The sequence below is a fragment of the Trachemys scripta genome, chromosome 8 (assembly GCF_013100865.1).
Source record: "Trachemys scripta elegans isolate TJP31775 chromosome 8, CAS_Tse_1.0, whole genome shotgun sequence".
In the NCBI taxonomy this organism is placed as follows: Eukaryota; Metazoa; Chordata; order Testudines; family Emydidae; genus Trachemys; species Trachemys scripta.
The window spans coordinates 8,860,894-8,887,708 of NC_048305.1; the positions used below are offsets into that span (position 1 = coordinate 8,860,894).

At 41.1% G+C, this 26,815-nt stretch overlaps 2 protein-coding genes across 7 annotated transcripts; one reads left to right on the top strand and one right to left on the bottom strand.

The window, feature by feature from the left end:
• PHYKPL (5-phosphohydroxy-L-lysine phospho-lyase) lies at positions 1 to 19,771 on the top strand. The gene is made up of 12 exons (XM_034779087.1): positions 1 to 265; positions 4,035 to 4,153; positions 5,034 to 5,193; positions 9,776 to 9,850; positions 10,596 to 10,683; positions 10,785 to 10,901; positions 11,226 to 11,308; positions 11,649 to 11,874; positions 12,140 to 12,294; positions 12,986 to 13,075; positions 13,883 to 14,013; positions 14,554 to 19,771. The coding sequence occupies exons 1-12, from the start codon at positions 207 to 209 to the stop codon at positions 14,598 to 14,600; spliced, it is 1,350 nt and encodes a 449-aa protein (XP_034634978.1). The 5' UTR covers positions 1 to 206; the 3' UTR covers positions 14,601 to 19,771.
• HNRNPAB (heterogeneous nuclear ribonucleoprotein A/B) lies at positions 13,046 to 26,815 on the bottom strand. 6 transcript variants are annotated; one of them, XM_034779090.1, is made up of 9 exons: positions 26,645 to 26,815; positions 26,334 to 26,549; positions 23,250 to 23,418; positions 23,000 to 23,158; positions 22,381 to 22,512; positions 21,412 to 21,517; positions 21,165 to 21,317; positions 21,004 to 21,088; positions 13,046 to 13,502 (listed from the first exon to the last, which is right to left on the bottom strand). In XM_034779090.1, exons 2-8 carry the CDS (start codon positions 26,513 to 26,515, stop codon positions 21,018 to 21,020), a joined length of 972 nt encoding a protein of 323 aa, XP_034634981.1. In that variant the 5' UTR covers positions 26,516 to 26,549; positions 26,645 to 26,815; the 3' UTR covers positions 13,046 to 13,502; positions 21,004 to 21,017. The 6 variants fall into 6 exon arrangements, with proteins under 6 accessions (XP_034634981.1, XP_034634984.1, XP_034634980.1 ...); XM_034779089.1 differs by lacking the exon at positions 13,046 to 13,502 and adding an exon at positions 20,426 to 20,750; XM_034779093.1 differs by lacking the exon at positions 21,165 to 21,317 and having other exon boundaries at positions 13,458 to 13,502; positions 26,645 to 26,813.

Below are 26,815 nucleotides of genomic sequence, written 5' to 3' on the forward strand. Positions count from 1 at the left end.
CAGCCGCAGCAGCAGGCCCCGTGGAGACGGAAGGGGAGGGTGTGACTTGGCGGGGAGCGCCCTGGGCCCGGGCCCGCTGCGCTGGCGGGTTCCCTCAGGAGCGCGGCGCTTCCCGGGCGGGGCGGGGCTGGAGCCGAGCCCGCCCGGAGAGCAGGCAGCTCGGCGGGGCGGGGCCGCCGCTCGCCCCTCTCCCCAAGAGAAGAGCCATGCAGGCCCGGCCGAGCTCCCGGCAGGAGACGCTAGCCCTGCGGCGGCGGCTCATCGGGTAGGTGCGGCGGGGTGGGCTCGGGCACGGCGCGGAGCATAAGCGGGTCCCTCTTCCCTCCGGGCGCGGCTCGGGCTGCCCCGGCCTGCAAGGAGCCGGGTTCTCAGCGGAGCCCGCGGGCTGCGAGACTGTTCGGGACGCCCCGAGGCGCCCATTGCCCGCTCCTGGACGGGGCAGGGCGGGCGGCCCCTTTCCTGACGCAACTCCCGCCGCCGTTGCGTTAGTTTGAAACTTCACGGCAGAAATTGGCTCCGCTGCGCCTCCTAGGAGCGGGGACTGTGAGCGGCGCTTTTCGGGGGTCGCTTCTTTCTTCTTTCACGTCTGCAGCTGTGGTGCTTTATACCGACTAGAAATAATAACCCTCCGCCCCCAGGGTCTTTGCTCTGGTTCCCAAAATCGTTAGGTTTCTTTTTCCCTCATTCACGGATCTGACGGTTTGGGGGGGTTCAGAATTCCCTCCCTCTTTCAGTTTTTTCAACAGTTGAAAATAATTTTGAATCCACTTGTTCTGGAAAGGACTGTCGTTCAATCACTTTCACTGGCTTGAGGATGATCTCCGGTTATGTCCACACTCAGGGTGGGGGGGAGAGTAGAGGCATTCCAGGGGTAACTACAGGCTGCAGTGAAAGGCAGGCTGCATCCACACTTGTCACTGGTGTGTAGCTACACCGCTGCAGGGACAGGCTCCAGCAGTGGGGAAAGACTCTGGCAGCAGGAAGCAGTGGGATATGACATTGCTAAAACAGCAGTTTAAACAGCAGCAGCACTTCTTGGGTAGAGAAAGAGCTATGTAGCGTATATGACCTGTGGGTTCAGGGCACTCTACCCACCAAAGCCCAGTACTGCTGGAACGGGGGTTGCTGCTGCACCACCTGGCTTGAAATAGCATTAACAAACACCAAATATATGGTTTTCGTCATCAGCATCCCTCACTATAAAAATTGTTCCAGAACCCCTGCCTAAGCCAGGTCTCACAGTCTATACTGCTGTTTATACCTGGGCTAGCTGGGTGTGCTGTGTCTGTAGTCTACACACTTCCATAAGTGAAGAGGTAGCCTCAGTTACATCGCTGTAAATCCAGAATGTTATTTTGGATTAACGCTAGAATAATTTAGGAGCAACACCAGTGCTGTTGATATGCTTTATATGGATTTATGCTGGTGGAGCTGAGATGGTGATCAGGCTCTTAGATAGAGGTCTATAGAATCATGACTGGTGTGGAGAAAGTAAATAAGAAAGTGTTATTTACTCCTCATAACACAAGAACAAGCGGTTACCAAATGAAATTAATAGGCAGCAGGTTTAAAACAAACAAAAGGAAGTATTTTTCCACACAACGTACAGTCAACCTAAGAATATGAAGTGTAATGTCACAGTTGTGAAGGCCAAGACTATAACGGTTCAAAAATAACTAAATAAATTCATGGAGGATAGATCCATCAATGGCTATTAGCCAGGATGGATAGGGATGGTGTCCCTAGTCTGTGTTTGCCAGAAGCTGGGTATGGGCAACGGGATGGATCACTTGATTATCTGTTCTGTTCATTCTCTTGGGGACCTGGCATTGACCACTGTTGAAAGACAGGATACTGGGCTAGATGGACCTTTGGTCTGACCCAGTATGGCCATTCTTATGTGTTATGAGGCTACTTTTGTTTATATTGCAAAATGTCTCTCATATATTTAATTTCACATATTCCACTTCATTTTATAATACTACAGCCCAAAACCAGAAGTGTAGTTGAGACATTTACAAAACAGAAGTACCTTTATTGTACTAGATTTTCTCAGCAGAGTTCAATTAATTGGCAACAGAAGAAAATGAACTATTGGACATTTCTTTGCACTTCAAAAAGATCACAAAACCCCATAGAGCTGTTGAATGCAACAAAGACAATAGCAAGGAATCGGATTACGTGACTGTTGACCTTTGAAATTAAGTTGTGTATTAAAGACCAGACTAAGGACAGACTTCTCTCAATTGGCTTTGCTTAATCTGTAAAGGTTTTATGACAAGAAGGATATGGGTGGAAAGTGAGCTCTGGTGTTAGAAGAAATGTGTTATGGGTTCAGTCGTACACACAACATGAGGAACAATCTTTCAGAATTTAATCTTCTCATAATTGATATGTCCACAGTCATCGACATTGGAAGCCAGATTTCTTAATAAGTGCTATCTTCTAAGTGCTAAAGGAACACTGTAAACTGAAAAATCAGAGTATTTTTTACCTACTATTGTTATATTGTTGTTACCAGTAAGATTGCTGTCACTGAGTTACAGTAGAGAAAAACTTTTTTTCTCTATTTTTCATTGTATTTGTGTATTTGACAGCATTTTGTGTGCATGCATTTTCAGTGTCCCCTGTGGTTTGTGTAGGTCTTTCACACAGCAATAGAGGCAAGAAAAATAGATTTTGACAATAGAAATATATGGCTATAAACCCACACAAACTGGCACAGGTACTATAACTAAGGCTACATTTATGTCACGGAGGTCATGGAAGTCACAGAATCCATCACTTCCAGAGACCTCTGTGACATTCTCTGCTTCAGCCCCAGGGGCTGCAAGACTCTGGAGCTGACAGCCAGTGGGGCCCTGGCAGAGTTCTGGTGACAGGGGGCCCCCTGCAAATTTCCAGCGACAGGCGACAGAATCCTGAGGAGGCTCTCCTCAGGGTTCCAGTGATGGGCAACAGCCTCGCGTGGGAGGAGGGGGATGCCTCAGGCACAAATATGGGGTATCCCATTTTCTCTTTGGGAAAAATGGTCACTCTGCAGCTCCCAGCCGCCGTGAGCGGAGGGGAACCCCACAGCTACCAGCCTCCGCAGTGGTGGGAGAAACCATGGAGCTGCAGCAGCAAAAGGTCATGGCTTCCGTGAATTTTTGTTTATTGCCCATGACCTGTCCATGTCTTTTATTAAAAATAACCATGACAAAAGCTTAGCCTTACCTATAACATATTGTACTTCACTGATTAGATTTCAAGTTGATGTTGTTCTTTTAATAACTACTTGAAATTACATATTTTCATCAGGTAAGAATGATCTCTCCTGCTCCCTCGGGCAGGCACTTAGGAGCTTTACTTGTTTGGGCACCTCATTATAAAAGAACACTTATCAGTTAGTTTTCTTTGCAAGATTGGGACCTATGTGGGCAGACTGCAGCAACCATGCAGAGACTTACAGAAGTCACCGAGGTTGCATGTGGGCACAGGTCTCTCTCCATGTGGTTCCAATTTGCAGGATCAGAACCATATAGAGAGTACAGGGAAGGTGGGAAAAAAATACGAAAAGTTGAGAAGATCGGATTTGGGAGGAAATCTTAACAGAATTTAGTGTATGTGCCTCTTGAAGGAGACAAAGGGAGTGGAGACATATAGCTCTCTATAAAATTTTAACGTAATAATAATGTAATGAGGGGACCACAGCATTTCAAATCAGACGAGACACTAGATACAAGTCCCTATATTTAAATGCTGGAGTTTGGTGGTCAGACATCCTCAGTGAAGGGCTTGTGAATCTGAAGTTGGTTTTCCCTGCTGGTCCACCAAAACCTAAGTTGGCTGACTGTTAGCGCATGGTTTGTTTGAGGGGACTGAAGTAGAGTGCAGGCAGTTCATGTTTAGTTTATTTTGAGAAAATATTGCTTCCATTTTGCCTTTGGTTAAAATTACAAAAAGATTGGCAATAGTTAATTGTATATGACTTTTAGATGTTTTATCAGGATCTTATAGTTCAAGAAGTTTTGTGGTTTTGATGTTTGGTACAGCTCTTCCTGCAAGCTCTTTTTTCCTGAAGATCCAGTGAAGATTGTTAGGGCAAAAGGCCAGTATATATATGATGAACATGGAAGAGAATACCTTGACTGTATCAACAATGTGTCTCATGGTAAGTTTAAAATAACATTATTCATTATCAAGTTGTTCTAAATGAAGGCAACAATATTCTGGGAGAACTCAACCAAACAGAATAAAAACAGCATTTGTTTTTCTTATGGCAATACTATGTTGCATTGCAGAAGCCCAATTTTTTTGTCATTTGATTGGAAAAGGGTGGAAAACATCTCTTGGGTCTGTAATTTGGGCAATACATTTGATTTCTTGGTGTGGATACATGAAATTTTCCCCATTTGCTTTCTGCCCAATCTTTGTAAAAACGCAGTAAACTGAAATTCACAAGATTCCTGCTTAGGCAGCCAAAAGTAGATCAACTGTTTAGCTGTAAGTAATGAATTACTTTATATGGTCTGTTCCATTTGTGTATGTTTTCCCGTAAGGCAGGGGTTTTTGTGTATATTCTCCCCTAAGACTGTTTATTTGTTTACTCCTTGACTGCTGCTTCAGTGGAAAAACATGTTTCCTCTTGCATGTATTTGGAATCTATCAAAGTGGTCAAGGCTTATAGCCCTATGCAGAGCTATGCATTTGAAGGATTTAGAAGGCAGAGTGCGCACACAGTTCAGTGGATCAAACTGGATACTACCCGATTTAGCAAGCTGATACACAGGATTCCGGAAATCTGATTAAGAATATGAACTAAAGCCATTTTTTAACAAATACAACCAGAACAACTTGTGAACCAGATGATGCACCCTAATGTAGACTCTCCAAGCATACCCGCAGTGTGTTCCCTTTATTGCAGCAGTAGTGTATCAACAGTAGTGTCAGTGGGCAAAGACAGTGTGTATTTATCTATTTGTCAACAACAAATGTCATAGGGAAAGAACTTGTATGAATGGAGAGAACATTAAAACTCCCCTTTTTTTCAGTTGGGCACTGCCATCCGGATGTAGTAAAAGCAGCACATGAACAGAATCAGTTGCTAAATACAAATTCTCGCTATCTCCATGACAATTTGGTGGATTATGCAAAGAGACTTTCTAAAACACTGCCTGAGAAGCTGTGCAAATTCTATTTTTTGAATTCAGGGTAAGTATGAGGTATTACTAGTGATAAACTCGTAGCTATACCTGAGGTATAGGTATAGTGACTATACACTTCATAGCTGCAGGATCTTGTAAGTCTGGGTGTAGATCATGCATTGTCTGGTTTTGCAGATGAGAGAATAATTTCAGACTTTTTGAGAAAGCTGCTGGATTTTATCCTTTTTAAACTTTTGCTGCTCTAAAGGTTTAAATTACCAAATTATTAGGCAAACACAGACACAATGGTTTTGAAAAGCTTTTAAAAAGCAGCTTATAAAAGAAAACACGAACAGTTTATATTATTTAGATGTGTTCTCACTCTGTCATACTAAGGGTTTTTTCCTTTTCTTGCTCTGTCTGTGGTTGCTCTGGCTTACGTGGGACTTGCCAATCTTATTTTAAATTATTTTTGAGGTATGGGGATATTCAAGCGCAGGATGCTGAAATTTGAAAATGTATTATTACATTTAATGATGCATTTAAATGTTTCTATTAATGTTCCCCGTGCACTAAACAGAAAGGTATACTATATTATCTCAGGATTGAATTACAGAACAAGACTAAATTCCATCATGTTTGTATCAACTAACACATACAATTCCAGCTAACTACTTTTGCCAAGAAAATATACTATACATTAGGATATGAAGTAAAATACACTTTTGATACAAAAAACTATTAAAAGTATTCTGGTTTTGAAGAGCATTTTATTCTATTTCTAAGGCTCTGCTCTATCAGGCAATAATTTTTTTCAAATAATTGTAAATCTTTAAAGGCAGTGCTATCTATACTGCAATAAAAGCAGTCAGCGTAAATTTAATTTTCATAGTATTAGCTTTGATAGCTTCTTGTCTAAACTGATTTATCATAGAATTATAGAAAGGAAGGGCTGGAAAGGACCTTGAGAGGTCATCAAGTTCAGCCCCCAGCACTGAGGCAGAACCAAGTAAACCTAGACCATGCCCGACAGGTGTTTGTCCAACTTGTTCTTAAAAACGTCCAGTGATGGGGATTCCACAGCCTCTCTGGAAGCATATTTCTGAGTTTAACTATCCTGGTAGTTATGAAGTTTTTCCTAATAGCTAACCAAAATCTTCCTTGCTGCAGCTTAAGCCCATTACTACTTGTCCTACCTTAAGTGGATAGAGAATAATTGATCCCTGTCCTCTTTATAAGGAGCCCTTCACATATTTGAAAATCTTCCCCCTCAGTCATCTTTACGCAAGACAAAAAGGCCCGTTTTTTAAACCTTTCCTCATCGCTAAGGTTTTCTAAATCTTTTACAATGTTTGTTGTTCTCCTCAGGACTCTCTCCAGTTTGTCCACATCTTTAAAGTATGGCGCTTGTAACTGAACACAGTAGTCCAGCTGAGGCCTCAGTGCTGAGTAAAGTGGGACAACTACCTCCCCATCTTACATACAACACTCCCATTAATAAACCCCATAATACACCTTTTTTACAACTGCATCACATTGTTGACTCAGAATCAATTTGTGATCCACTATAACCCCTAGATCCTTTTCCACACTACTACCACCTAACCAGTTGTGCATTTGATTTTTCCTTCCTAAGTGAAGTACTTTGCAGTTGTCTTTATTGAATTTCATTTTGTTGAATTCAGACCCATTGTCCAATTTGTCAAGGCCACTTTGAATTTTAATCCTGCCCTCAAAAGTACTTGTAACCCCCTTCCAGCTTGGTGTCATCTCCAGTTTTTATAAGCATTCTCTCCAAGTCCATTATTCAAGTCATTAATGAAAATATTGAATAGTAACAGACCCAGGACTGATCTTTGCGGCACCCACTAGATACATCCTCTCAATTTGATAATGAACCATTGATAACTACTCTTTTGAGTATGGTCTTTCAACCAGTTGTGCACCCACCTTATATTAATTTCATATAGACTACATTTCCCTTGTTTAGCTTATGAGAATGTCATGTGAGTTCAGCCCTCAGCACTGATACTTGTCATGTATCAGAAGCATTACTAAAATCAAGCTATATCACTTTTACTGCTCCCCTCATTCACTAGGCCAGTATCCCGGTCAAAGGAGGAAATTAGGTTGGTTAGGCACGATTTATTCTTGACAAATCCATGCTGGTTATTCCTTATTATCCTCTGGATGCATACAGATGTATTCTAGTATCTTTCCATGCGTAGAAGTTAGACTAACCAGACTATAATTTCCTGGGTCCTCTTTGTTCCCCTTTTTAAAGATGGGTACGTTTGCCCTTCTCCAGCCCTCTGGGGCTCCACGTGTCCTTCAGAAGTTCTGAAAGATAATTGCTAAGGGTTCCAAGATTGCTTCAGCTAGTTCCTTAAGAATCCTAGAATTGTTAATTTCATCAGGCCCTGCCAATCTGACTATATCTAATTTATCTAAATATTCTTTAATCTGTTCTTTCCCTATTTGGTTTTTACTCCTTCCCCCCAGCTGTTAATATTAATTGTGGTGAGTATCTGGTTACATCCTTTTTAGTGAAGACTGAAGCCAAATAGGTATTAAACACCTCCGCCTTCTTGATGTCATCAGTTATTAGCTCTCCTTCCCTGCTAAGTAGAGGATCTACACTTTACTTCATCTTTCTCTTGCTCCTAATATATTTAAAGAACTTCTTACTACATTTTATGTCTCATTAGGTGTAACTCATTTTGTGCCTTAGCCTTTCTGATTCCTTCCCCATGTGCTTGTGCTGTTCTTTTGTTTGTTCCTTGGCAATTGTCCATGTTTCCACTTTTTGTAGGATTCCTTTTTGATTTTTCAGATTATTGAAGAGTTCTTGATGCAGCCATACTGGGATAGTTTGCAGTTCTGCCTTTAATATTGTCTCCTTGAGAAACTGCCAGATCTCATGAACCCCTTTTTCCCTTGATTTTCTTCTTATGGGACTTTACCTACCAGTTCTCTGAGTCTGTTAAAGCCTGCTTTTTGGAAGTCCATTGTCCTTATTCTGCTGTGCTCTCTCTTGCCCCCCCCCCCCTTAGATTTCATGAGTCTAAGAAAAGGATCATTTCATGGTCACTTTCACCCTAATTACTGTTGGTCAGAATCAAGTCTAAGCTGGCCATCGTCCTGGTTACTTCTATTTTCTGAAACAAAAAATTGTCCCCAATACATTCCAAGAACTTTCTGGAAATTTTGTCTTTTGTCATATTGTGTTTCCAGCAGATATCTGGGTAGTTAAAGTCCCCCATACTTACCAGGTCTTGTGTTTCAGATTTCTGTTTGTTCTAAAAAATGCGTCATCCACCTCCTCTTCCTGATATGGTCTTTAGTAGACCCCCTACCATGAATCATCCCAATTTACCCCCCTTATATCAAAGACCTTCAACTGGTTTGTCTTTCACCTCCTCCTGAACCTTAGAACAAGTGTATATATTCTTGTGATATAATGCCACACCTCCTCCCTTTTTATCCTGCTTCTCCTTCCTAAATAAGCTATACCCCTATATTCCAGTCATGAGACTTGTATTACCAAATCTCCCTGATGCCAGTTAAGTCATATTTTAGCTTATTTACTAATACTTCCAGTTTTTCCCATTTATTCTCATATGCCTTGCATTTGTATATAGGCATCAAAGTTGTTGAGCAGACTCTCCCACTGATTTCCCTCTTGTTGCTCCTATGACCACATTTTAATTTTCCATGTCCACCCCAACACCTAGCCCTCTGATCAAGTTGCCTTTTTTATGCTAACTTTTGTCACCTGCCCTCTTTGAACCTAGTTTAAAGCTCTCCTCACTAGGTTGGTAAGTTACTATATGCAGATGCTCTCCCCTTCTTGTTCAGGTGGACCCCCATCTTTTCCCAGCAAATCATCTTCCCGGAACAGCATCCTATGGTCAAAGAAGCATTCTAGCTATTATTATCCTTACCCAAATTGGCCTCTCTGTAATTCCTACCCTAAAATATAGTTCTTTTCAGGTAGTCAGATTTCTGTATAAGGGTATTAATTTCTGTTTTCAGAGATGATAATTTTTCTTTCAAACTAATCACGGCTATGATTGTTTTGGCCTGCTTCTCTGGTAATTTATATCATGTACTTACCCATTGTTGTAAAATGCTTTTAGATCTTCTGCTGAAAAGTGCTATAGAACTAGGCTTGGCAGAATTCAATTTTTATTTATTTTCTTTTAATCTATTTAAATTTTCAGTTACGCAAAATGGGGGCGAAGACAATTATTTAATGACAAACATTAAGAAAAATGCTAAAGCACAAATTGTCAATATCACATCAGAATATACAAAGTCATATCCTTGCTTCAAACTCTAAGTTCTCAAGCAGCATTTTTCTTATTTTGATTATCCTAGATGGAAATATTTTTCTATCTGGTTGTGTATGTACAGTGAACATGTACCCATAAACACTCAAATCCTTTCACGCCTGTAGCTAGTAAGTACAATGTAGTATCATAATCCTAGTCCTATTCCAGCCCAGTGGCCTGCAGTTTTGCACCTGTGATTATTTGCCTATACAACTGATGCCATTTTGGATGCAAACTGGCACAGCAAGGAAGGCCAAGGTTTCAAATCCTGTCCATGTATGTGCAGTGAAATAGCTTTTGAATTTTCAATTGCAGATCAGAAGCCAATGATCTTGCCTTGAGATTGGCACGACAATATACAAAACATGAGGATGTTATTGTTCTGGACCAGTAAGTATATCAAACAACGTTTAATAATATCTATGGTATTTTATTTTTGTTTAGTAATTTTAATTGCCATTTCTAAAGAAAGGGCACAGTTTTATTCAAACTACCCCATCTGCAAATTTCTTTGACATAATTTTGCCCTGTAGAGGTCCAAATGGAACTAGTGACTACACCTCTACCCCAATATAACATGACCCAATATAACACGAATTTGGATATAACACGGTAAACTAGCGCTCGGGGGGGGGCTGTGTGCTACGGCGGATCAAAGCAAGTTCGATATAACGCGGTTTCACCTATGATGCAGTAAGATTTTTTTGGCTCCCGAGGACAGTGTTATATCAAGGTAAAGATGTATAACAAAAAATAGGCCTTTTAAAACACAGTAGCTAGCAAAGCAGACATAAGAAACAGCAAATATTCTGCATCTGGAGTTTTGGAGCTTAATTCTGATTTGATTCCTGATCACCACCAGCAGGTAATAATCATCCTGATACACACTGCTGTGATAGTAGAAACAAGCCATTGAAAAGCCAAAGAAGTGGGGGATTGATGTCAGTTTCTTCTACCAAGTAAACAGGGGTGGAAAGTAGGAGCCAAAATCCCAAATACAGTCGACCTGGCTGATAAATTCCTGTGCAGCTATTTTGTGCTATGTGACTATATCTTGGTCAGCTGGAATTCTAGAAAACTGTGATAATATGGAAATTACTGTTTAGCTCTGCTGCTACATTGTTTTTGTTTTAAGTGCTTACCATGGACATCTGACATCCTTGATTGACATAAGTCCATATAAATTCAGAAATCTAGAAGGACAAAAGGAATGGGTCCATGTGGTATGTACATATTGCAGCCTATATACCTTGACTATTTCAGTTAATTTATTATCCACCTCATCTGTGGCATACTAATCATAAGGCATTGTTCCTTTGTTCAGGCTCCTCTCCCAGACACATACCGTGGAATATACAGAGAAGACCATAAGGATTCAGTCCTAGCCTATGCCAACGAAGTGAAAAAAATAATTGAGCAAGCACAAAAAAAGGGCAGAAAGGTGAAAAGATCTTTCCTCATCTATTTGCTGACTTTAGCAGTGGGAATGAGTAGTAGAGTTTATCAGCAGCAATAGACATTTCAGGACCATCCATGTCAGGGAATTAAGAAGCATGTAGATTGCATAAACGACAATTATACTTTCGTATTACATCCATCAGATATAATTTCTGAAGATTTGACTATATATATATATATATATATATATATATAACAAAGTAATAGTTTAAAAACTATTCATCCAGCTATGTAGAGTTTGCAACTTGCCTATGTTACTGCAGTAACCTTTACTATTTAGTTCAAATGTTGCACGTTACTCTTCCAGATTGCTGCATTTTTCATTGAATCTTTGCCAAGTGTTGGTGGTCAGATCATTCCACCAGAAGGTTATTTCCAGATGATAGCAGAGTAAGTAGATCCCTTCAGAACCCTTTATACATGTTTTGTGTTCTTATTTATCTAAACTGAGATTAAACACCACCGTCTTTATCACAACATGCAAATAGCTTAGATTTAGTATGCTTTTGTGCTATTGAATTGTAAGCTCTTTAGGGCAGCAATATTATTACTATTTTTATGTAATGTAGAACAAGCATATCGGGTTTTTATTTCTTAACTGGTTAAAATATTTTCTGTATAAATGTGCAGTATAATTAATGTATCAATTGAAGTATCACAATTTTATGCTACAAATTTTAGAGATGGAAGTTGAGTGTCAAAAGTCTAAAATGTCCCTATTATGTTACAGACACGTACACAAGGCAGGAGGAGTTTTTGTTGCTGATGAAATTCAGGTCGGCTTTGGCAGGGTTGGCAAATGTTTTTGGGCATTCCAGCTTCAGGGAGAGGATTTCGTACCTGATATTGTCAGTATGGGCAAACCAATGGGAAATGGGCACCCCATCGCCTGTGTAGCAACAACTAAAGAAATTGCAGAAGCATTTGCAGACACTGGAGTGGAGTATTTTAATACAGTAAGTGAAAAGTTAACCAAATCATTGTTTTCTGGTTACATGACCAACTAAATGTAAAAGAGGACATCACTATTTAAGTGTCACAGTCCTGTAGGATACAGGTAACACGTTAACTGAAAGCAACATTGAGCTGTTATAGTCCACAAACAATGGAGGAAAGTTTTCGGCTGTTAACGTTGAAATATTTATTGATACGTAAAAACTGTGCTTTAATTTTTTTTCTCCCTATGAGCCTGACACTGTCTTTTTTTCCCTTTGAGCTTAGTTTGGAGGAAATCCTGTTTCATGTGCAATAGGTTTAGCAGTTTTAGATGTGATTGAGAAGGAACATCTTCGAGCACATGCCACACAAGTAGGCAACTTCTTGATGGAATTACTGAATCAGCAGAAGGTCAAGCATCCTATCATTGGTGATGTCAGGTATCAACAACCAATTCACATTTTCAGATAGTTTGATTTAGGTCAGCATTTATCAAATCGGAGCAACAAAGGTTGTGGCAAGCTTTTTAAATCTTGTGTTAACAGGCAATGCATCAACTAACATTCTAATATGGAACTACAGTGGGTCTGCATTCTTCACCAATTCAGCATCACAAATACTTTTTGCGTATCTCTTTCCCTCCCCCACCCCCATACAAGCTACTACAAAGATTGACTGACTTTCACTTGACTAAAATGTCTAGACTTGAATTGGCCTAGTGCCTTATGATGGCACTGCCAGATCCAAGTTAAAACACAGATATGGAAACTTGCATTGATTCTGCCATCACTAAATTCACAAACAGAACTTGAACTCAATCGGGGAATTAGAGTGTGCAGGGGAAAAAAATTAAAATCTTGTCTTGCTGTATTAATTACATTAATGACAGCGCCTCGTCTATGTTAAGACAGCTAGTAGTACCCTTTTTCTATCCCTTTAACAAACTAATCACGTTAGGAATAGAATTAGTGAAATATGAAAATATTACAACAGTATATGCTCATAGGACAGTCGCTTGTCGGAGAATAACAGAGTTCTCACTTTTTGTTTGGTGCTGATCCACTTCTTTGTAAATTATTCCTAATTCCTTCTAGCTGATTTTAGACTGAATACCTGTTTTTTCTTTTAAAGGGGTGTTGGATTATTTATTGGAGTGGATTTGATAAAAGATCAAGAGAAAAGGACCCCAGCTACTAAAGAAGCTGAGTATTTAATAACAAGGTATTTTTTTTAAGTACATACATATGTGATTATACATTAATCCATGTGATTTAACAATGTTGTAGCACTTAATGAAACAATGTTGTGAGAGGCAAGTACTAATCATTCAACACTTATACAGCATATATATAACTATGTGCATAGCCACCGGGGACTAAAATATTATGCAGACACCAAGATGATAAAATGGGTATTAACACTGAACTTGTCAATCTCCAAATACGGCTCAAAGTGATGTCTTATCCTTGAAGACTCACTGATGTCATTGGGAAGTTTGCGTAAACTTCATAGATAGAATAAGACTTATGTAGTAACCAAACTTTTAAATAAAGACACCTAATTCTTCAAAAAGTACTGAGGCTCCAATAACGCCTGTTTTTTGAAATTTTGGCTTTAGTGTATGCCAGTGGGCTGGTGTTTCTTTAACCTATAAAAAGAAGCATTGAGGATTTCAACAGTTTCAAATTACACTGTGCTGACACTTGGTATATAAAATGTCAGTGTATACATCAGAGAATGTAATTTGGATTGTATCTTGCATGCAGTTCTTAATGTGAATTTCTGTTAAAACATAAAGTAATCCCCTCTCATCTAAGCTACTTAAATATCCTGAATATTATCTACAACTTGACAATTTGTGGTGATTGGACCACAACACTTGGAGGACAGAGAATTTTTCTGGAGTCTCTATTATGCTGCCACTGCAGTAATTAATATTTTAAATATTAAGAAAAATAAACAGATTACATTTAATAATTTGACCTAAAAAGTATTTAGATTTTTAGACAAATCTTCTTCCCTCTCTAGATTAAAGAGAGAATATATTCTGTTAAGTACAGATGGTCCAGGAAGAAATGTTCTTAAGTTCAAGCCTCCACTGTGCTTTACTATGGACAATGCCAAATTAGTTGTGGACAAAATGGATGAAATATTAACAGGTAAGACTGTCAGATTAATTTTCAGCAGTTTTGGTTAGCAGGCTGAGCAAGAACTCTCCTGTTCTAATAATCTTGGCTCTGTCACTATTGTAGTGTGACCAAGGGGAAGCCATTTAGGGCAACTTTTTCAAGATGGTTTCTAACTTTAGGTGATGAATTTGAGGCAGTTGGGCCTAATTCTCAAAACTGCTTTGCACCTGTGAAAGCTAGGCCATCATTACCTATAGTAGAGCACCTAAAATTGAAGGCCATTTTAGAAAATTTTGGCCTTAACCTGTCCAGTGAAGCTCTTTAAGAGGTGAACACAATTGTACTTAATGGGGGATAACTGTGTGGGGCTCTCTTAGAACAGAGGGATACCTAGTAAAGGTGGTCTCTTGCACAGGTTCATTATATTTATCTGCTGACCAGGCACATGTTGAGAATGAGTTCAATACTTTGCATCTCTAAACTATTAACTTTTTTTACGTTTGCAGTTAGCTCAGTGGGGTCATTAATGTCTTATGTCTGAACATTGTTATGAATTTGCTTGCATTTCAGACATGGAAAGAGAAAAGACATGTGAGCTAGTAGGAAATCACCATTAACTTCAGGCCTCAGCTCTATCTGGCCAGGTAAGCATTTTATCTTTTGCAGTTTGTTTAATTAGAATCACTAAACTAGTAATAACAATGCATTTGGTGTAAAGATCTAAACAATCAAATGTTTGTCACATTTTTTCAAAATAGATGACCCCTTCTGATATTCTAATCACTATTTTGATTTATGTAGGATCACTTCAGCTTCTCAGGCCCCACAACCATCTATTCTCCCTCAAGTGAAATGCCTGTTTTTTTATATAATTAAATCTTTATCCTTAAAGCACTTCAAAATTTGACTACTCCAATAGCAGCTGGATCCTTTAGAACCTGCTGCTATTAAAAGAATATCACCCATTGTGCTGTCTGTTTATGGTGATAGAGAGGGTAGTTGATTTTCAATGTATTTCATTGTGTTGGTTGCTGCTTATGTGACTGCTCTACTGAACCCTTGAGTAAGGCAAGCGCAACTTGGTCCATTCTGGAATCTACTCTATTCTCCTGGAGTAATCAAAGAAGAAAAACCAAATACTCTGAGCTTCCTATAAGGCATAGACCCTACCCTATTTCTGTTGATGTCATTTGGAATTTTGCCAGTAAAGGGAGTGGCAATAAGACCAGAAGCAAAAACACAATGTGGTGAACTAAGGAGAAACACTAAGATGCTTCTGCATTGCACTGGAAGTTAACTTTAGTTCAAGCAAAGGCTGTATTATCAGCTACAGCAGGTCATGCCCACATTACCTGTTTTATTCAAGCATGAAAAAGTTGCTTCTGAATTAACATATAAGCAGCAAACCTTAACTAGTATTTAGTCTAGATTTGTGAAATTAAACAGCGGGTAGAGAAATCTTAAGGCCTGATTTAATTGTCATTAAGATTAGAGATGCTGACTGCTGTAGGGGCTGGATGTCCGCTTTCAGGTGTATGCAATGTAACTGATCACAAAAACTTTATGAAGGTAGTTCTCCTTTTTAGTTGCTTATTTCCTATATCATTATAGAAGAAACAGTTGCTCCAGTACATGGCAGAGTCTGCAACTTTGCTTTAAATACAATGTAGGAGGAGAGGCATTGACCTGGTTAATTTCCTTCATGTTAAGAAAAATATGAAACCTGATACATACTCTACAATGTTTTATCTTTCATCTATAGGTTCCAGACACTAATTTGACAAAATCTACTACAAAGGATCATTAAATCCCCATAACTAGTGCACATTTAGGCTAAACAATTACATTTGAATCTGCAACGTTTAGTAACGCTTCTGTAGCGGTGAAAAGCTTTAGAGAAAATACATAGGCATTATGATATAGTTTGCTTCAGCTGTAGGAAAGGTGGTGTGGGATTCACTTAATTAGCAGCCAGTTTCAGAAAACAATGACTACCCAGGAGTTATTTTCCTATTCTAGCTCTTATGTCCCACACTTTGCAGTATTTCATTTTTCTGGTTTGAGCTGTTTCAGTGACTATAACCATCTGAGCTTGGCCAAACATTCTGCCATCCCATAGAACCCAACAATCATGTGTATCTGTCCTTATTTTGCTATACTTCAGTGTCTCACCAGGTATACCACCTGATTTATTTTGTGCCAATATAAGGTCTAAAGAGCTAGACTGGTTTTCAGCCATAGGTTTCAAACAGATGGTTCTCGGTCCCAAACTGTACAAAAGTTCCCTATGAATTGCCTTCTGAGGACATGTTTAGTGAGGAAAGAGGAGGTCCAATCTATACCTTGTTAAGAGGGGGAAGGGGCTAGCTCAGTGGTTTGAGCATTGGCCTGCTAAACCCAGGGTTGAGAGTTTAATCCTTGAGGGGGGCCACTTAGGGATCTGGGGCAAAATCTCCCACACTTCCATTGCTTATGAGAAGTAGTGAGCAGTGAACTGAAATAGGGAAGGGAAAGAGAGAGAGTTAATTGCACAAAATGGCAGTGCTGCTCTACTAGACCATGGAACCTACTTTCTACAGAGTCTAATAAAGGTGTTAAACAGATTATTATGTTGCTGCCTTGCATATCTGTATTGTGGAAGCATAAGCTCTTTCCACCCACAAAGTCACCATAGATCTTGTGGAGTGACCCTGGCTGCCATCGGGAACAGAAGCACTGACACCTTGGCAGGCAATAAAGCCCAATCTTCTTGTCAGTTCAGTACACCTGATATAAATCTTTAGTGCTCTTTAACCATCTGAAGTGTGCTACATTATTTTCTGTTGGGTGCTGTGGCTTTGGACAGAATGAAGGGAGTATAATTTCCTTGTGAGGTATGGAATGATGATTCTGGGATTCTTAGCAGCATGTTGTCATGTTACAATAGAGTTCTTATATGGTATAGAAGTGCCACTTCAGAAACTCACCTAGCAGACATAATGGTAACTAAAAGACAGTTTTTGTAGATAGGCAGAATGGAGATACAGGTCAGTGGCCCCACAGGTTGTGTGGTATGGGCTTTTAATGCCACTGGTAGGCTTCCACAAATATTGGCTGAACCACTTGAACTGCTCTGAGAAATCTGGATAGCCGAGGGTTCTGTCAAGGAACCAGAGAATCCTGCAAATAGGATGTTTCTTATAAGCGGACACCTGGCATGTTATGGTGCTGGGCTAAAGTCTCTTGTCTACATCTTCCTGAATAAAGTCCAGGATTGTTGATATTTGTTGTACTGTTCGACACCATGAGCTAAACCTAGTCCACAGGGAGGAGTAGACATTTAGTATTAAAGCTCACCTAGTAAAGAGGACAATTCCACTCCCAGTGGAGGATAGCTCTAGCACACCTAATACTTCCTATCTCAAGAGCCAGGCTATCAGCTGTAGATGATTTGGGTGTGGATGGAGGAATATGCCTTGGTAAAAGATGTCTCATCTCACAGGTAGCTGCAACAGTGGCTCCAAGTTCAGTTCTATCTGATTGGAGAACCATGCTCTCGTTGGCCACTGAAGACCTAGTATCATCTTTTCTAGAAGTAGAAAGGGCAGAAATGCATATACAGGCTATAGTGCCATCTGCAAAAGAGCATCCATCCCCAGGGATTCCTCTGGTAGATTATTTCAAATGTTTGTTGTTCTTGTGATTGGTGAATAGGTTGACCACCAGAAAGCTGAACTTGTGCAAAATCAAAATGGACTTCCTGAGTCAGGCACTGTTCTGAGGCAAGTCTGTCTTGGTTCAGCTCTCCTTTTACATTTATTGCTCCTGTAGCAGGGAGAATCCTCTTTACCTGTTCCTCTCCCTCTCTTGTGCAAGTAGTTACTCCACATTCCTCATAGGTTAAGATACACCAGAATGGGAGTCTTATCTGACTGGATCAGAAGCACTCTTAGTTCTGAAATCTCCATTGCACTAGTTTACACATTTGAGCTCCACAGGTTGATGCTTCTTCCCCAAGGGTTCCAGGTGCCTGGCACTGTCCTGTGCCCCAGCTGTACTTCCCATTCCATCTAGGCACAAGTACCAAGAGTCTGGAATGCATACAGGGAGACTCTTGTGGCTGTTCTGGGGGATAATGCATTAGCTGAGTATTCAACACATGGCTCAGAACCAGCACCTGATGCATGCATTCTTGTGAATGGATCTATGCTTTTATTAGGAAGTACTGGAGATAATGTATATGGGACCTTGTCCAGGGGTTTATTTCTGTGCATGAAAGCAGGAAGATCAGCATCTGTGTCGATATTTAACTATGTTGGTAAAGTACAATAAGAGACTATAGATATCAAGTCCTGGATCGTGAGGAATTTGTCCAGGGATAGGTAGACTGCTGGTTGCTGAAGTGGCTGTTATGGCCCTTGCCCAAAGTTTCATTGCAGCAAGTGTGATCTGCCACCAAGGCTGCTGGGATGGCCTAGCCTTCATAACTAGGCTACTATAGCTCTTCCAAAGGGCAGAATAGTCTGAGGGTGGCCACTGAAACCTTGAGTCCCTTTTATCTCTATCAGGTGGTTGTTTAGGAGAGAGATTCAGTATGATTACTATATCTTTTGTATGAGCTAGTACTACAGAATTAATCTAGAATAGCATTTTGCCATGGCTGAGGGGAGCTAGAAGAGTCTGAAAATAAGCAGTGGATTGTTGGTTCAAGGTGGCTGAGGCTATCCCACTGCTGATTATGCAGAGGAAGAAGAAAATTAAGTTGCCAAAGAACAGGTGGGAGCAAAGTGGTGCTTGACTGCTGCTGCAGAAGGAGACTAGGCAGCAGTGGAGGTAAGAGGAATGGTGGGGGAGTTGTCTGCAGGTGCACATGCCCTGCTACAGCTTTAGACTGCCTCTGGAAATTGCAAAGGGGGGGGGGTGAAATAGGAGAGAGAACAACCCATCTCTATGTGCTGCATTAAGCGATTTGGAAAAAATGCAGCTGTGAAGCCAGAGACCGGGAACAACTTTGGAGCTAAAATTATTTTTCATTAAGTCAAGCTCAGTGTCCTTTAAAACTAACATCTCTAAATCCATTCTACCAAAAGAAAAAACCCCTTACCAAAAAAATTAAATTAAGCCTTAATTTGTAAACCTTTTAGGTAGTAAATGAGTGCTAGAACTACATCTGCTGCTAGTCCTGGCAATTTAAACAAATGCTTCTACAGTAGATGGTTTCCACCAAGCCCACTGGCATTACTCCATTAACACTATTAACCTTTTTAGGTACACTTACTCCCAATGGAGTTTAGTTTACCTTCTGTACTAGGGAATGCAGTTATTGTAAGGTAGGAAAGGAAATGCAGCAGAAGTTAAAAACCATACAACAGAGAATGAACCATTAAAGAGAGAGTCAGTTACTTGTGGGTAAGGTCAGCTTGTAGTTTTGGTTTTCATTTGCTCTGTTAATCCTTTTAAGAACTAAAATTTCAGCCATACTGCTTAAAATTTAGGTGTCTCTGCTACATTGAAATATCAAAGCTATGCTAGGTATGTGGCAATGTCACTTTGAAATAATTCTTCCAGTTCCCATCAAGAAAGCCCAACAGTAGGTGCCATTAAATAGAGTATTCTGAGCTGGTATTTGGAGTAGTCAGTAAACCTAGACTAAGAGATACTGCAGTGAGTAGGTACAATGCAGGACAAAAGTTTGAGGAATTGATATTCCTACCCCTGGAGAAACAGTGTAGCCTGCACAATTTTGGACTGGCATTTTAAATGCCAGTTTCATCATTACAGGTTTTGTTTGCTTTAATTTATATAAAGCCAGAAAAGTTGTCTTTTTTAGTCACTATTTAAGACACTATTTAACAATGCCTGTTAAAAGCAGGAGAAAAAAAAAAAAAAAAAAAAAGAGGGATTCTTCCCCTTAGTCTCCCCTCCACAGTTCTGATCCTTCAATGAAGCTTCCTGCAAACATCCATTCTCAGTCTCTGCCTAGATCAGTGGTTCTCAACCTGCGGCCCAATCAGCAGAGCTGCAGCCCATGTGACATCCTTAGTGCCATACAGGTAGTATTGGATGCACCCCACATAAAACAATGGTAAATAGGTTGAGAACCCTCCTCGCCTAGGGTTTGGCTTCTTTCTAGAAAGCCAAGGCAAAGTCAACTACTAGTACACAGTTAAGCTTAAAGGATCATTACAGTTGTCTGGAAGACAAGATATTCAAAAGCCGCCACCACTCCTGGACAGCTCAATTTCAGTGAGGGATTTCTACTGAGTTTTCTGTTCTGTAAACTCACAATTGAGTTGGAGCAGATGCTCATTTTCAAGTGTGAGCACACCACTGACCAACACAGTCTGGTTTTAAAGTCCAACCTTTAACTGTGATGAGATTGCTATGAACAACTAATTTTACTTCAGTTCTGGAAGCAGTACACCCGAGTTGTACTGATACAGCTGAAGAATAGCACAAGACACTAGATTACACCTTTTTTATTTCAAAAGCTAGGATAGCTTCAATATCCATGTCATGGTGAATCAGAACACATGTAAAATACCTTACAATACATTAGATTCCAAAAAGGTACCAAAAAGTACAGTAAAATTAACACTTCCATTACAGGAAATGTATGACACAAAAACAATACAAAATAAAAAGGTGGAAAGTGACACTGGTTCCCTAAGATACATCTCATTCTGTACAACTGGAGTAATGCAGAGTCCATAGTAAACTCCAAGAGGCAGTCCCTAGTTGCAGAGCTGCAGCTTTAAGCAGACCCTCAAAATCAGTTTCAGTTTAACCTATTAATAAAATCATTAATTAATATCTTCAGCAAGACTGAAGTTTACACACCACACTGTCTAGACAACTAGTTATCTGTAAATATTAAACATGTAAGACATTTCCAGGGAGCTCTTGAGTAAGATGCACATTTAACAGGCCATAGAAATTTATTGTAAAGTTAAATTTGGTACATAATTGTAATATCCATCTACAGCATTGAGTACAAAACCTATGCAGTCATTTTCTAAAAGAGACCATGCCACTGCATACCTGAATAAATTTGATCAATATGGCTTGTAATTATTCTGATGACCACCACGTCTTGGACTTTTCCCATAATTTGCACTGCCTTGACCTATAAACAAGAGATCAAATGCATTAAGCTGCTATTACTTATGGTGCTCATACCCAATACATTTCTCTTTACTTACTGTAATCATAGCCTGGTCCATATTCATAATACCCACATCCTGAATAATCATAGCCTCCATAGCCACCATAACCTTGCTGATAGCCGTATCCTTGATTCCCATAACCCTGGGTCCAGTAATTGCCATAACCTGGATTCCAAATTTGACTTTGAGCTACAGAAGGGAAAACCATCCACAAAATCCCATTTTAGTACAAGCGTCTTAGTTCTGAATGCGTCCATACTTAAGTAGCGTGTGCAACACTTACCACCTCTTCCACCTCTGCCTCTTCCTCCATAGCTGCCTCTTCCTCCACCACTACTGAATTGTTGCTGCTGGTATACTTCCTTTGGCTGCGCTACCTTGATCTCACACTGAAAAAAAAGCAAGAAGAGCAGTGTGCTTAAGTACAACACTGCCTTTGTAACTGAAAATGTAAAGTAGGGGAGCTGTGATTTTACTGGTCTACTACAGTGGCTCTCAACCTTTCCAGACTACTGTACCCCTTTCAGTAGTCTGATTTGTCTTGTGTACCTCAAGTTTCACCTTACAAAAAACAAAAATAAACACTATTTCTGAAAAATTGCTTACTTCCTCCTTGAGAGCCACTGGTCAAGAGGATCCAAATAAAGAGATTCCAGAAGTTTAAATTGGTAGTCTTTTGCAGATTTGAGATTTTAAATCAACAGTGCTTGTGGATATTCCGCTCCTGTTTACTGCTGCAAGGTCACCAGGGAGTGCTATTAAAGGGGCACAGTCAGACTGAAGTCAAAATGATCATGTTAAGATTTAATAGCTGTTGTAGTGATTTTAAGTTTAAATTTTGTGCATTTAACAGCACTTCAGCTAATTTATTGGTGTAGGTCTCAGTACAGTTACCTACCCTAAAATATTAAAGTTATTTTAAAACCACAAGGGGACTTGCACAAGTGTAGCAGCTGAACTCATTTTCTGAGGTTAACACTATCCTTTACAAAACTTGCTGCAGTATCAGCAGAAAAGTCTATTCTTTGAGAAATCCCAGAAGAGAGTGTATGCATGCATGCCTGCCAGAGCCCTTCAAGTAATAGTCCAACTTAATTAATGAAATACAAGTTGTCCTTACTGCATCCGTGTACCTGAAGACCAGAAATGAATCACTACAACAATTATTTCAGAAATCATGAGATTCAGTTTAAACTAGATACCAACCTCTGAAATTGGGGAAATAATTGCTTCAAGTTGAATCATTTCCTACCTTGCTTCCGCTAACATTATGGAATTTTTTTTCCAAGATCTTCTTGACTGGATCTTCTTCCTTGAAAGTGATGAACACAAAGCCTCTCCTTTTGTTGGTCTTTGGATCCATTGGAAGTTCAATTGCTTCAATCTGAAAAACATTAAATATTACAATTTCAGGACCATTACTTTTCACTGTATTGTTACGTTCTGTATTTCATGCCCGAACATGTTAGCATCATGGTATTTATGATACAGAATAGCATAAACTTTCTTTAAGCCAATTCATACAAGTTTAGAGCTCCAGCCTTCCAAAATAGGATTTAAATATGGGGATAAATGTTCCCAAATTACAGAACAAGTACTCGATTAGACCACAAAAATGTCAAGTGCACATCAGGCAATTTCTGCCTTGAGCTGTAGTGATGGTCATCTTTTTACGTGCATGACTTTTTGAAAGTCAAACCCTTATAATTTTAAGTTACTACTATAACAAATGCTTAGCGTTTTGAATAGTTCAAGGTATTTTGGAACAGAAGTTATGTAAACTTGAAGATCCAGTCTATGTTCAGTTTACAAAATATAATTACAGCATATTCTGCTGTATTTCAGCCCGTACCGGGATTAAAGTTACATACCTCTCCAAACTCTCCAAAGTATTCCCGGATTTTCTCTTCTGTGGCTTCAGGGTTAAGTCCACCAACAAAAATTTTCTTCACTGGATCTTTTTTCATTGCCATGGCCTTCTTGGGGTCAATAAGTCGCCCATCTAACCTGTGTTCTTTCTGTTCCAATACCTGCAAATAATTTGGTATGGCAAGATTAATTCGTGTAAAAGGAGATTTTCACTAGAATTTAGAAAGATCAGAGGTATAATCTTAAACTCACCTTGTCAACACTTCCAGCTTCTTTGAACAAAATAAATCCAAAACCTCTTGATCTTCCTGTGTTCGGGTCCATCTTTATTGTACAGTCAGCCACTTCACCAAATTTAGTGAAGTAGTCTTTCAAGTCTTTTTTGCTTGTATCCCAGCTGAGGCCACCAACAAACATTTTCCTGAAATTTCATAGGGGTAAAGTTATTAAATTAAGAATTGTTACAGCAGTAGACAGTATGATGTACATGAATATCTATATGCCTCCTGTGCATTGTGAGGAACAAGGCCAAAGGCAAGAAGTGGATTCAATGGCCTGTTAATATATGCCATTTCAAAGGTATTGCTATTAAAGGACTTGGCAATCTTTTGTATTTCATTTTAAAGACCTTTATCCAAATTAAAAGGATTTATGCAGTGTTTCCTAAGAGTTCTTGGTGCAAGAAGATGAGCAGAGACATTACTCAGTTACTGTTAGAAACAAAGGTTTGTAGTCTTTAAGCCTCAATATGCTGTTAACAGTACTTTACTGACTGCCACTTATAACTTTCTAGCTTATAAAAAAATAAATGTGGAGTACTTAATATTCTCAATTTAGTTTTTGGGATAAGAGTTAACATCCATAAAGCTGAAACATGTGCTTTTGTATTCAAGGATTTTGGCCCAGTTCCTCAACATGGTTAATGTCACATCTACGTGACAAATGGTTACAAAATGGTATCAGAGGCAGGGAACAACCAACTTACAATTCTATAGCTAGAACCCTGAAAGCTCTTTGTTAAAAAAGGTTTATGAAAAAGCAGCCAGAAAGGGGTTTCCCTACTCTCTTGCATAGTAAATTTAAGACCATCTAGTTTAGAAAATTTGAGTATTCGTGAAATTGACATCAAGGGTAGGAAGTGAAAACAGCCACCAATGGGGAAGAGATTTAAATCTTTAAGTTCTAAATTTCTTGGATATTCAGCTCCCCCAGCTCATCTATTCAGATTAGAGCTCAGAAAACAATTCAAGATCCAACAGGAACTCCAGCAAAGTGAACTGAAGTTATTTGATGTTACTTTCTGGCTTCCAATTCAATCTAGTTGATAATTTAAGTGTTCCCAGCAAGGAAAAAGCCTTAAAATGTATGTTACTCCATCTATCTTTTTATCTAAAAAGAGCTGTAATTATCAGGCAAGTGGACCATTTCCTGATGGAGAGATTCTAGTTTGCACCTGCTTTAAAGAGTATACGCGTCATTAGTCCAACTGGAAAGTAAGAATGTGTTTTTGAACAGTTCATCCTGACAGCCACACTAACCCCACCCTTGCAAAATGGTTAAATTTACCAAACTAGGCATACACCCTTTACCATGAGGTGTGAAAATCATGTAAATCTGAATTTTTGCAAGGCTTCTTTAATCTGCACTGACTGACAAATAGGCTTGAGTAATCTACAGTGGCACTTTTGCTTTAATGGCAAGGCAATTCTGTAGTTACACTTTAGAGATTGCATTGTATGGTGAATTCTGGCAGTTTAGTATTACAATATCCTGTAATGCTTTCAAATCGTTTATAATACAAGGATCTCTGACAGTTTCATCCCTAGATTTTGGGGCAAATTCTAGTCCCTGCACTGAAAAAAGATCAACCCCCATGAGGAAGCAGGTACAGTAGCACAATCACATCTCCTACTCTGCTGCAACCATAGGTTGGCACTGCACTTCAGAGAATTCAAAAATTCTGCCCTACACACTGATTTGCACAGTAAGTTATCCAGTGGCCTAGCTCCCACACTCCTCAGGCCTGCTGGACAAGCAAACTGTCATAAGGAGCAGAACCACGCCATTGTGAAGCATCCAAAGATTGGAGGCTCATGTGAGTGTATTTGGACCTTAATCACAAGGCTTCAAACTAAGGACAGAAGTTAAGCTTGAATGGAAAAGAGGGCATAATCCACAACTCTCCAAAATACAGCGCATGTGTATTTTCCAATCAGGCATAATAGTGCACTAGTAGGCACCAATATGGGGGTGGTAATAGTAGCAAGTCTCAAGAGACAGTTGGATGAGAGCCAACACTGGAAAAACTACACCCTCTCTCCCAAAGTCACGAGAGAGTAAGGCCTTGTGTACACTAGAAAATTAAGTCATCTTGACTGCATCGCTCAAGGGGGTGAAAAATTCACACCTCAACTGCATAATTAAGCCAACCTAGCCCCCAGCATGGCAGTGCTAGATTGACAAATTCCCCCCCCCCCCCATCCCATCTCCTGGGCTGGTGGCTTTACTTATGCCAACAGGCAAAACCGCCTATCAGCAACATAGGTAGTTGCATCTAAGCTGAAGTGCCACAGTGGTGCAGCTGCAACTATGCCACTGAAGCATTTCAAATGAAGCCCAGCCCAGTTAGCAGACAATGCACCTAGGAATATACTGTAGTAAGTAGTTAAGTAGTGTCGGGCATGTAACGTACGCGTTCCCTTTCTACTCTAGGATGCCATCTCTCCCCCAGATACTTTCCTAGACTCCCACCAACCATTTTCAGGGAGACGGGCTCTTCCGATACGTTATTCAAACCCGGCCAGGAGCGGGATTAGAATGACTAGTGGAGGGGCCCGGCCCCCCATGCCGCAGAGAGGAAGTTCTCCAGCCCGTACAGCGGGGAAAGCGAGGCCCCGCCACGCTCCCCCGCTCTGGAAACCCGGGCGCCGCAGCCAGCGCGGCGCGAGGCGAGCTCTGCCATGTCAGAGCGCGAGGAGCCAGCCGGCGGCATCCCCGCCCCTCCCCCAGCCTCCACATGGCGCCAACAAAAGGCAGCTCCCGAACAAAGGAAAGGCCTCGGCTGCTGCGGCGCCCGGCCCGCTCATTGGCCGCCGGGCGGTGCCGAGCCGGCCCACCACGGCGGGGCCGTTCCGCGGCCCTACCCCGAGCGGCCGAGACGGTCTGAGCGGCCGGGCCGCCTACCCTCCCCCCGCCATTTCCGTTACCGCGACAGGCAGTCGCGCGCGCGGCCTACTGATCCGCGACCGCGCGGCACATGGCGGCGGGGAGCGGGGCCCGCGCCTCCGCCCAGCCCCCGCCGGGGGGGGGGGGGCCGCGGCGAGGGGCGACACCTACCCCGCATCCTCCTCGTTCTTGCTGGCGTTGATCTGGTCGCCTTCGGCTCCGTTCTGGCTGGCGGCCACCGGCGCCGCCGCGCCGCCGCTCTCGGCCTGCTGCTCCCCGGCGCCTTCGGCCGCTTCGTGCCCGTTCTGGGTGGCGTCGGCGGGATCCGCCACCTGCTGCTCCACTTCGGACATCCTGCCCGTCTCCCGAGGCCGGAGACAGAACCGCCTGCGACACAAGCGTAGCGCACGGTCAGAAAGGCCGCGGTCCTGCCGCCCGCCCCGCGGCTCGGTCCCGGCCCGAGCCCGCCCGGCGAGACTCACCTTAAAACCCGCTCGCGATAAAATCCGGGCCGGCCGGAATCGGATTAAAATCCCCGCGTGAGCTCGATCGGGGATCCCTTCGCGCGGCGCTCGGCTGCTCCTCGACCGGCCCCGCCGTCACCCCTCCCCCGCGAGAGACACGCACTCTCCAGCCCGCACCGCAGCCTTCCG

Bases quoted from the DNA above. Each gene is read 5' to 3' on its own strand.
- PHYKPL (XM_034779087.1), top strand. From the start codon at position 207: ATGCAGGCCCGGCCGAGCTCCCGGCAGGAGACGCTAGCCCTGCGGCGG. The intron at 4,154-5,033 runs GTAAGTTTAAAA...CCTTTTTTTCAG, and splicing joins TATCAACAATGTGTCTCATG to TTGGGCACTGCCATCCGGAT. The intron at 10,684-10,784 runs GTATGTACATAT...TCCTTTGTTCAG, and splicing joins AAAAGGAATGGGTCCATGTG to GCTCCTCTCCCAGACACATA.
- HNRNPAB (XM_034779090.1), bottom strand. From the start codon at position 26,515: ATGTCCGAAGTGGAGCAGCAGGTGGCGGATCCCGCCGACGCCACCCAG. The intron at 22,513-22,999 runs GTATGTAACTTT...AATGTTTTTCAG, and splicing joins ACTTTGGAGAGTTTGGAGAG to ATTGAAGCAATTGAACTTCC. The intron at 21,089-21,164 runs GTAAGTAAAGAG...TCTTGTTTATAG, and splicing joins TGGACCAGGCTATGATTACA to GTCAAGGCAGTGCAAATTAT.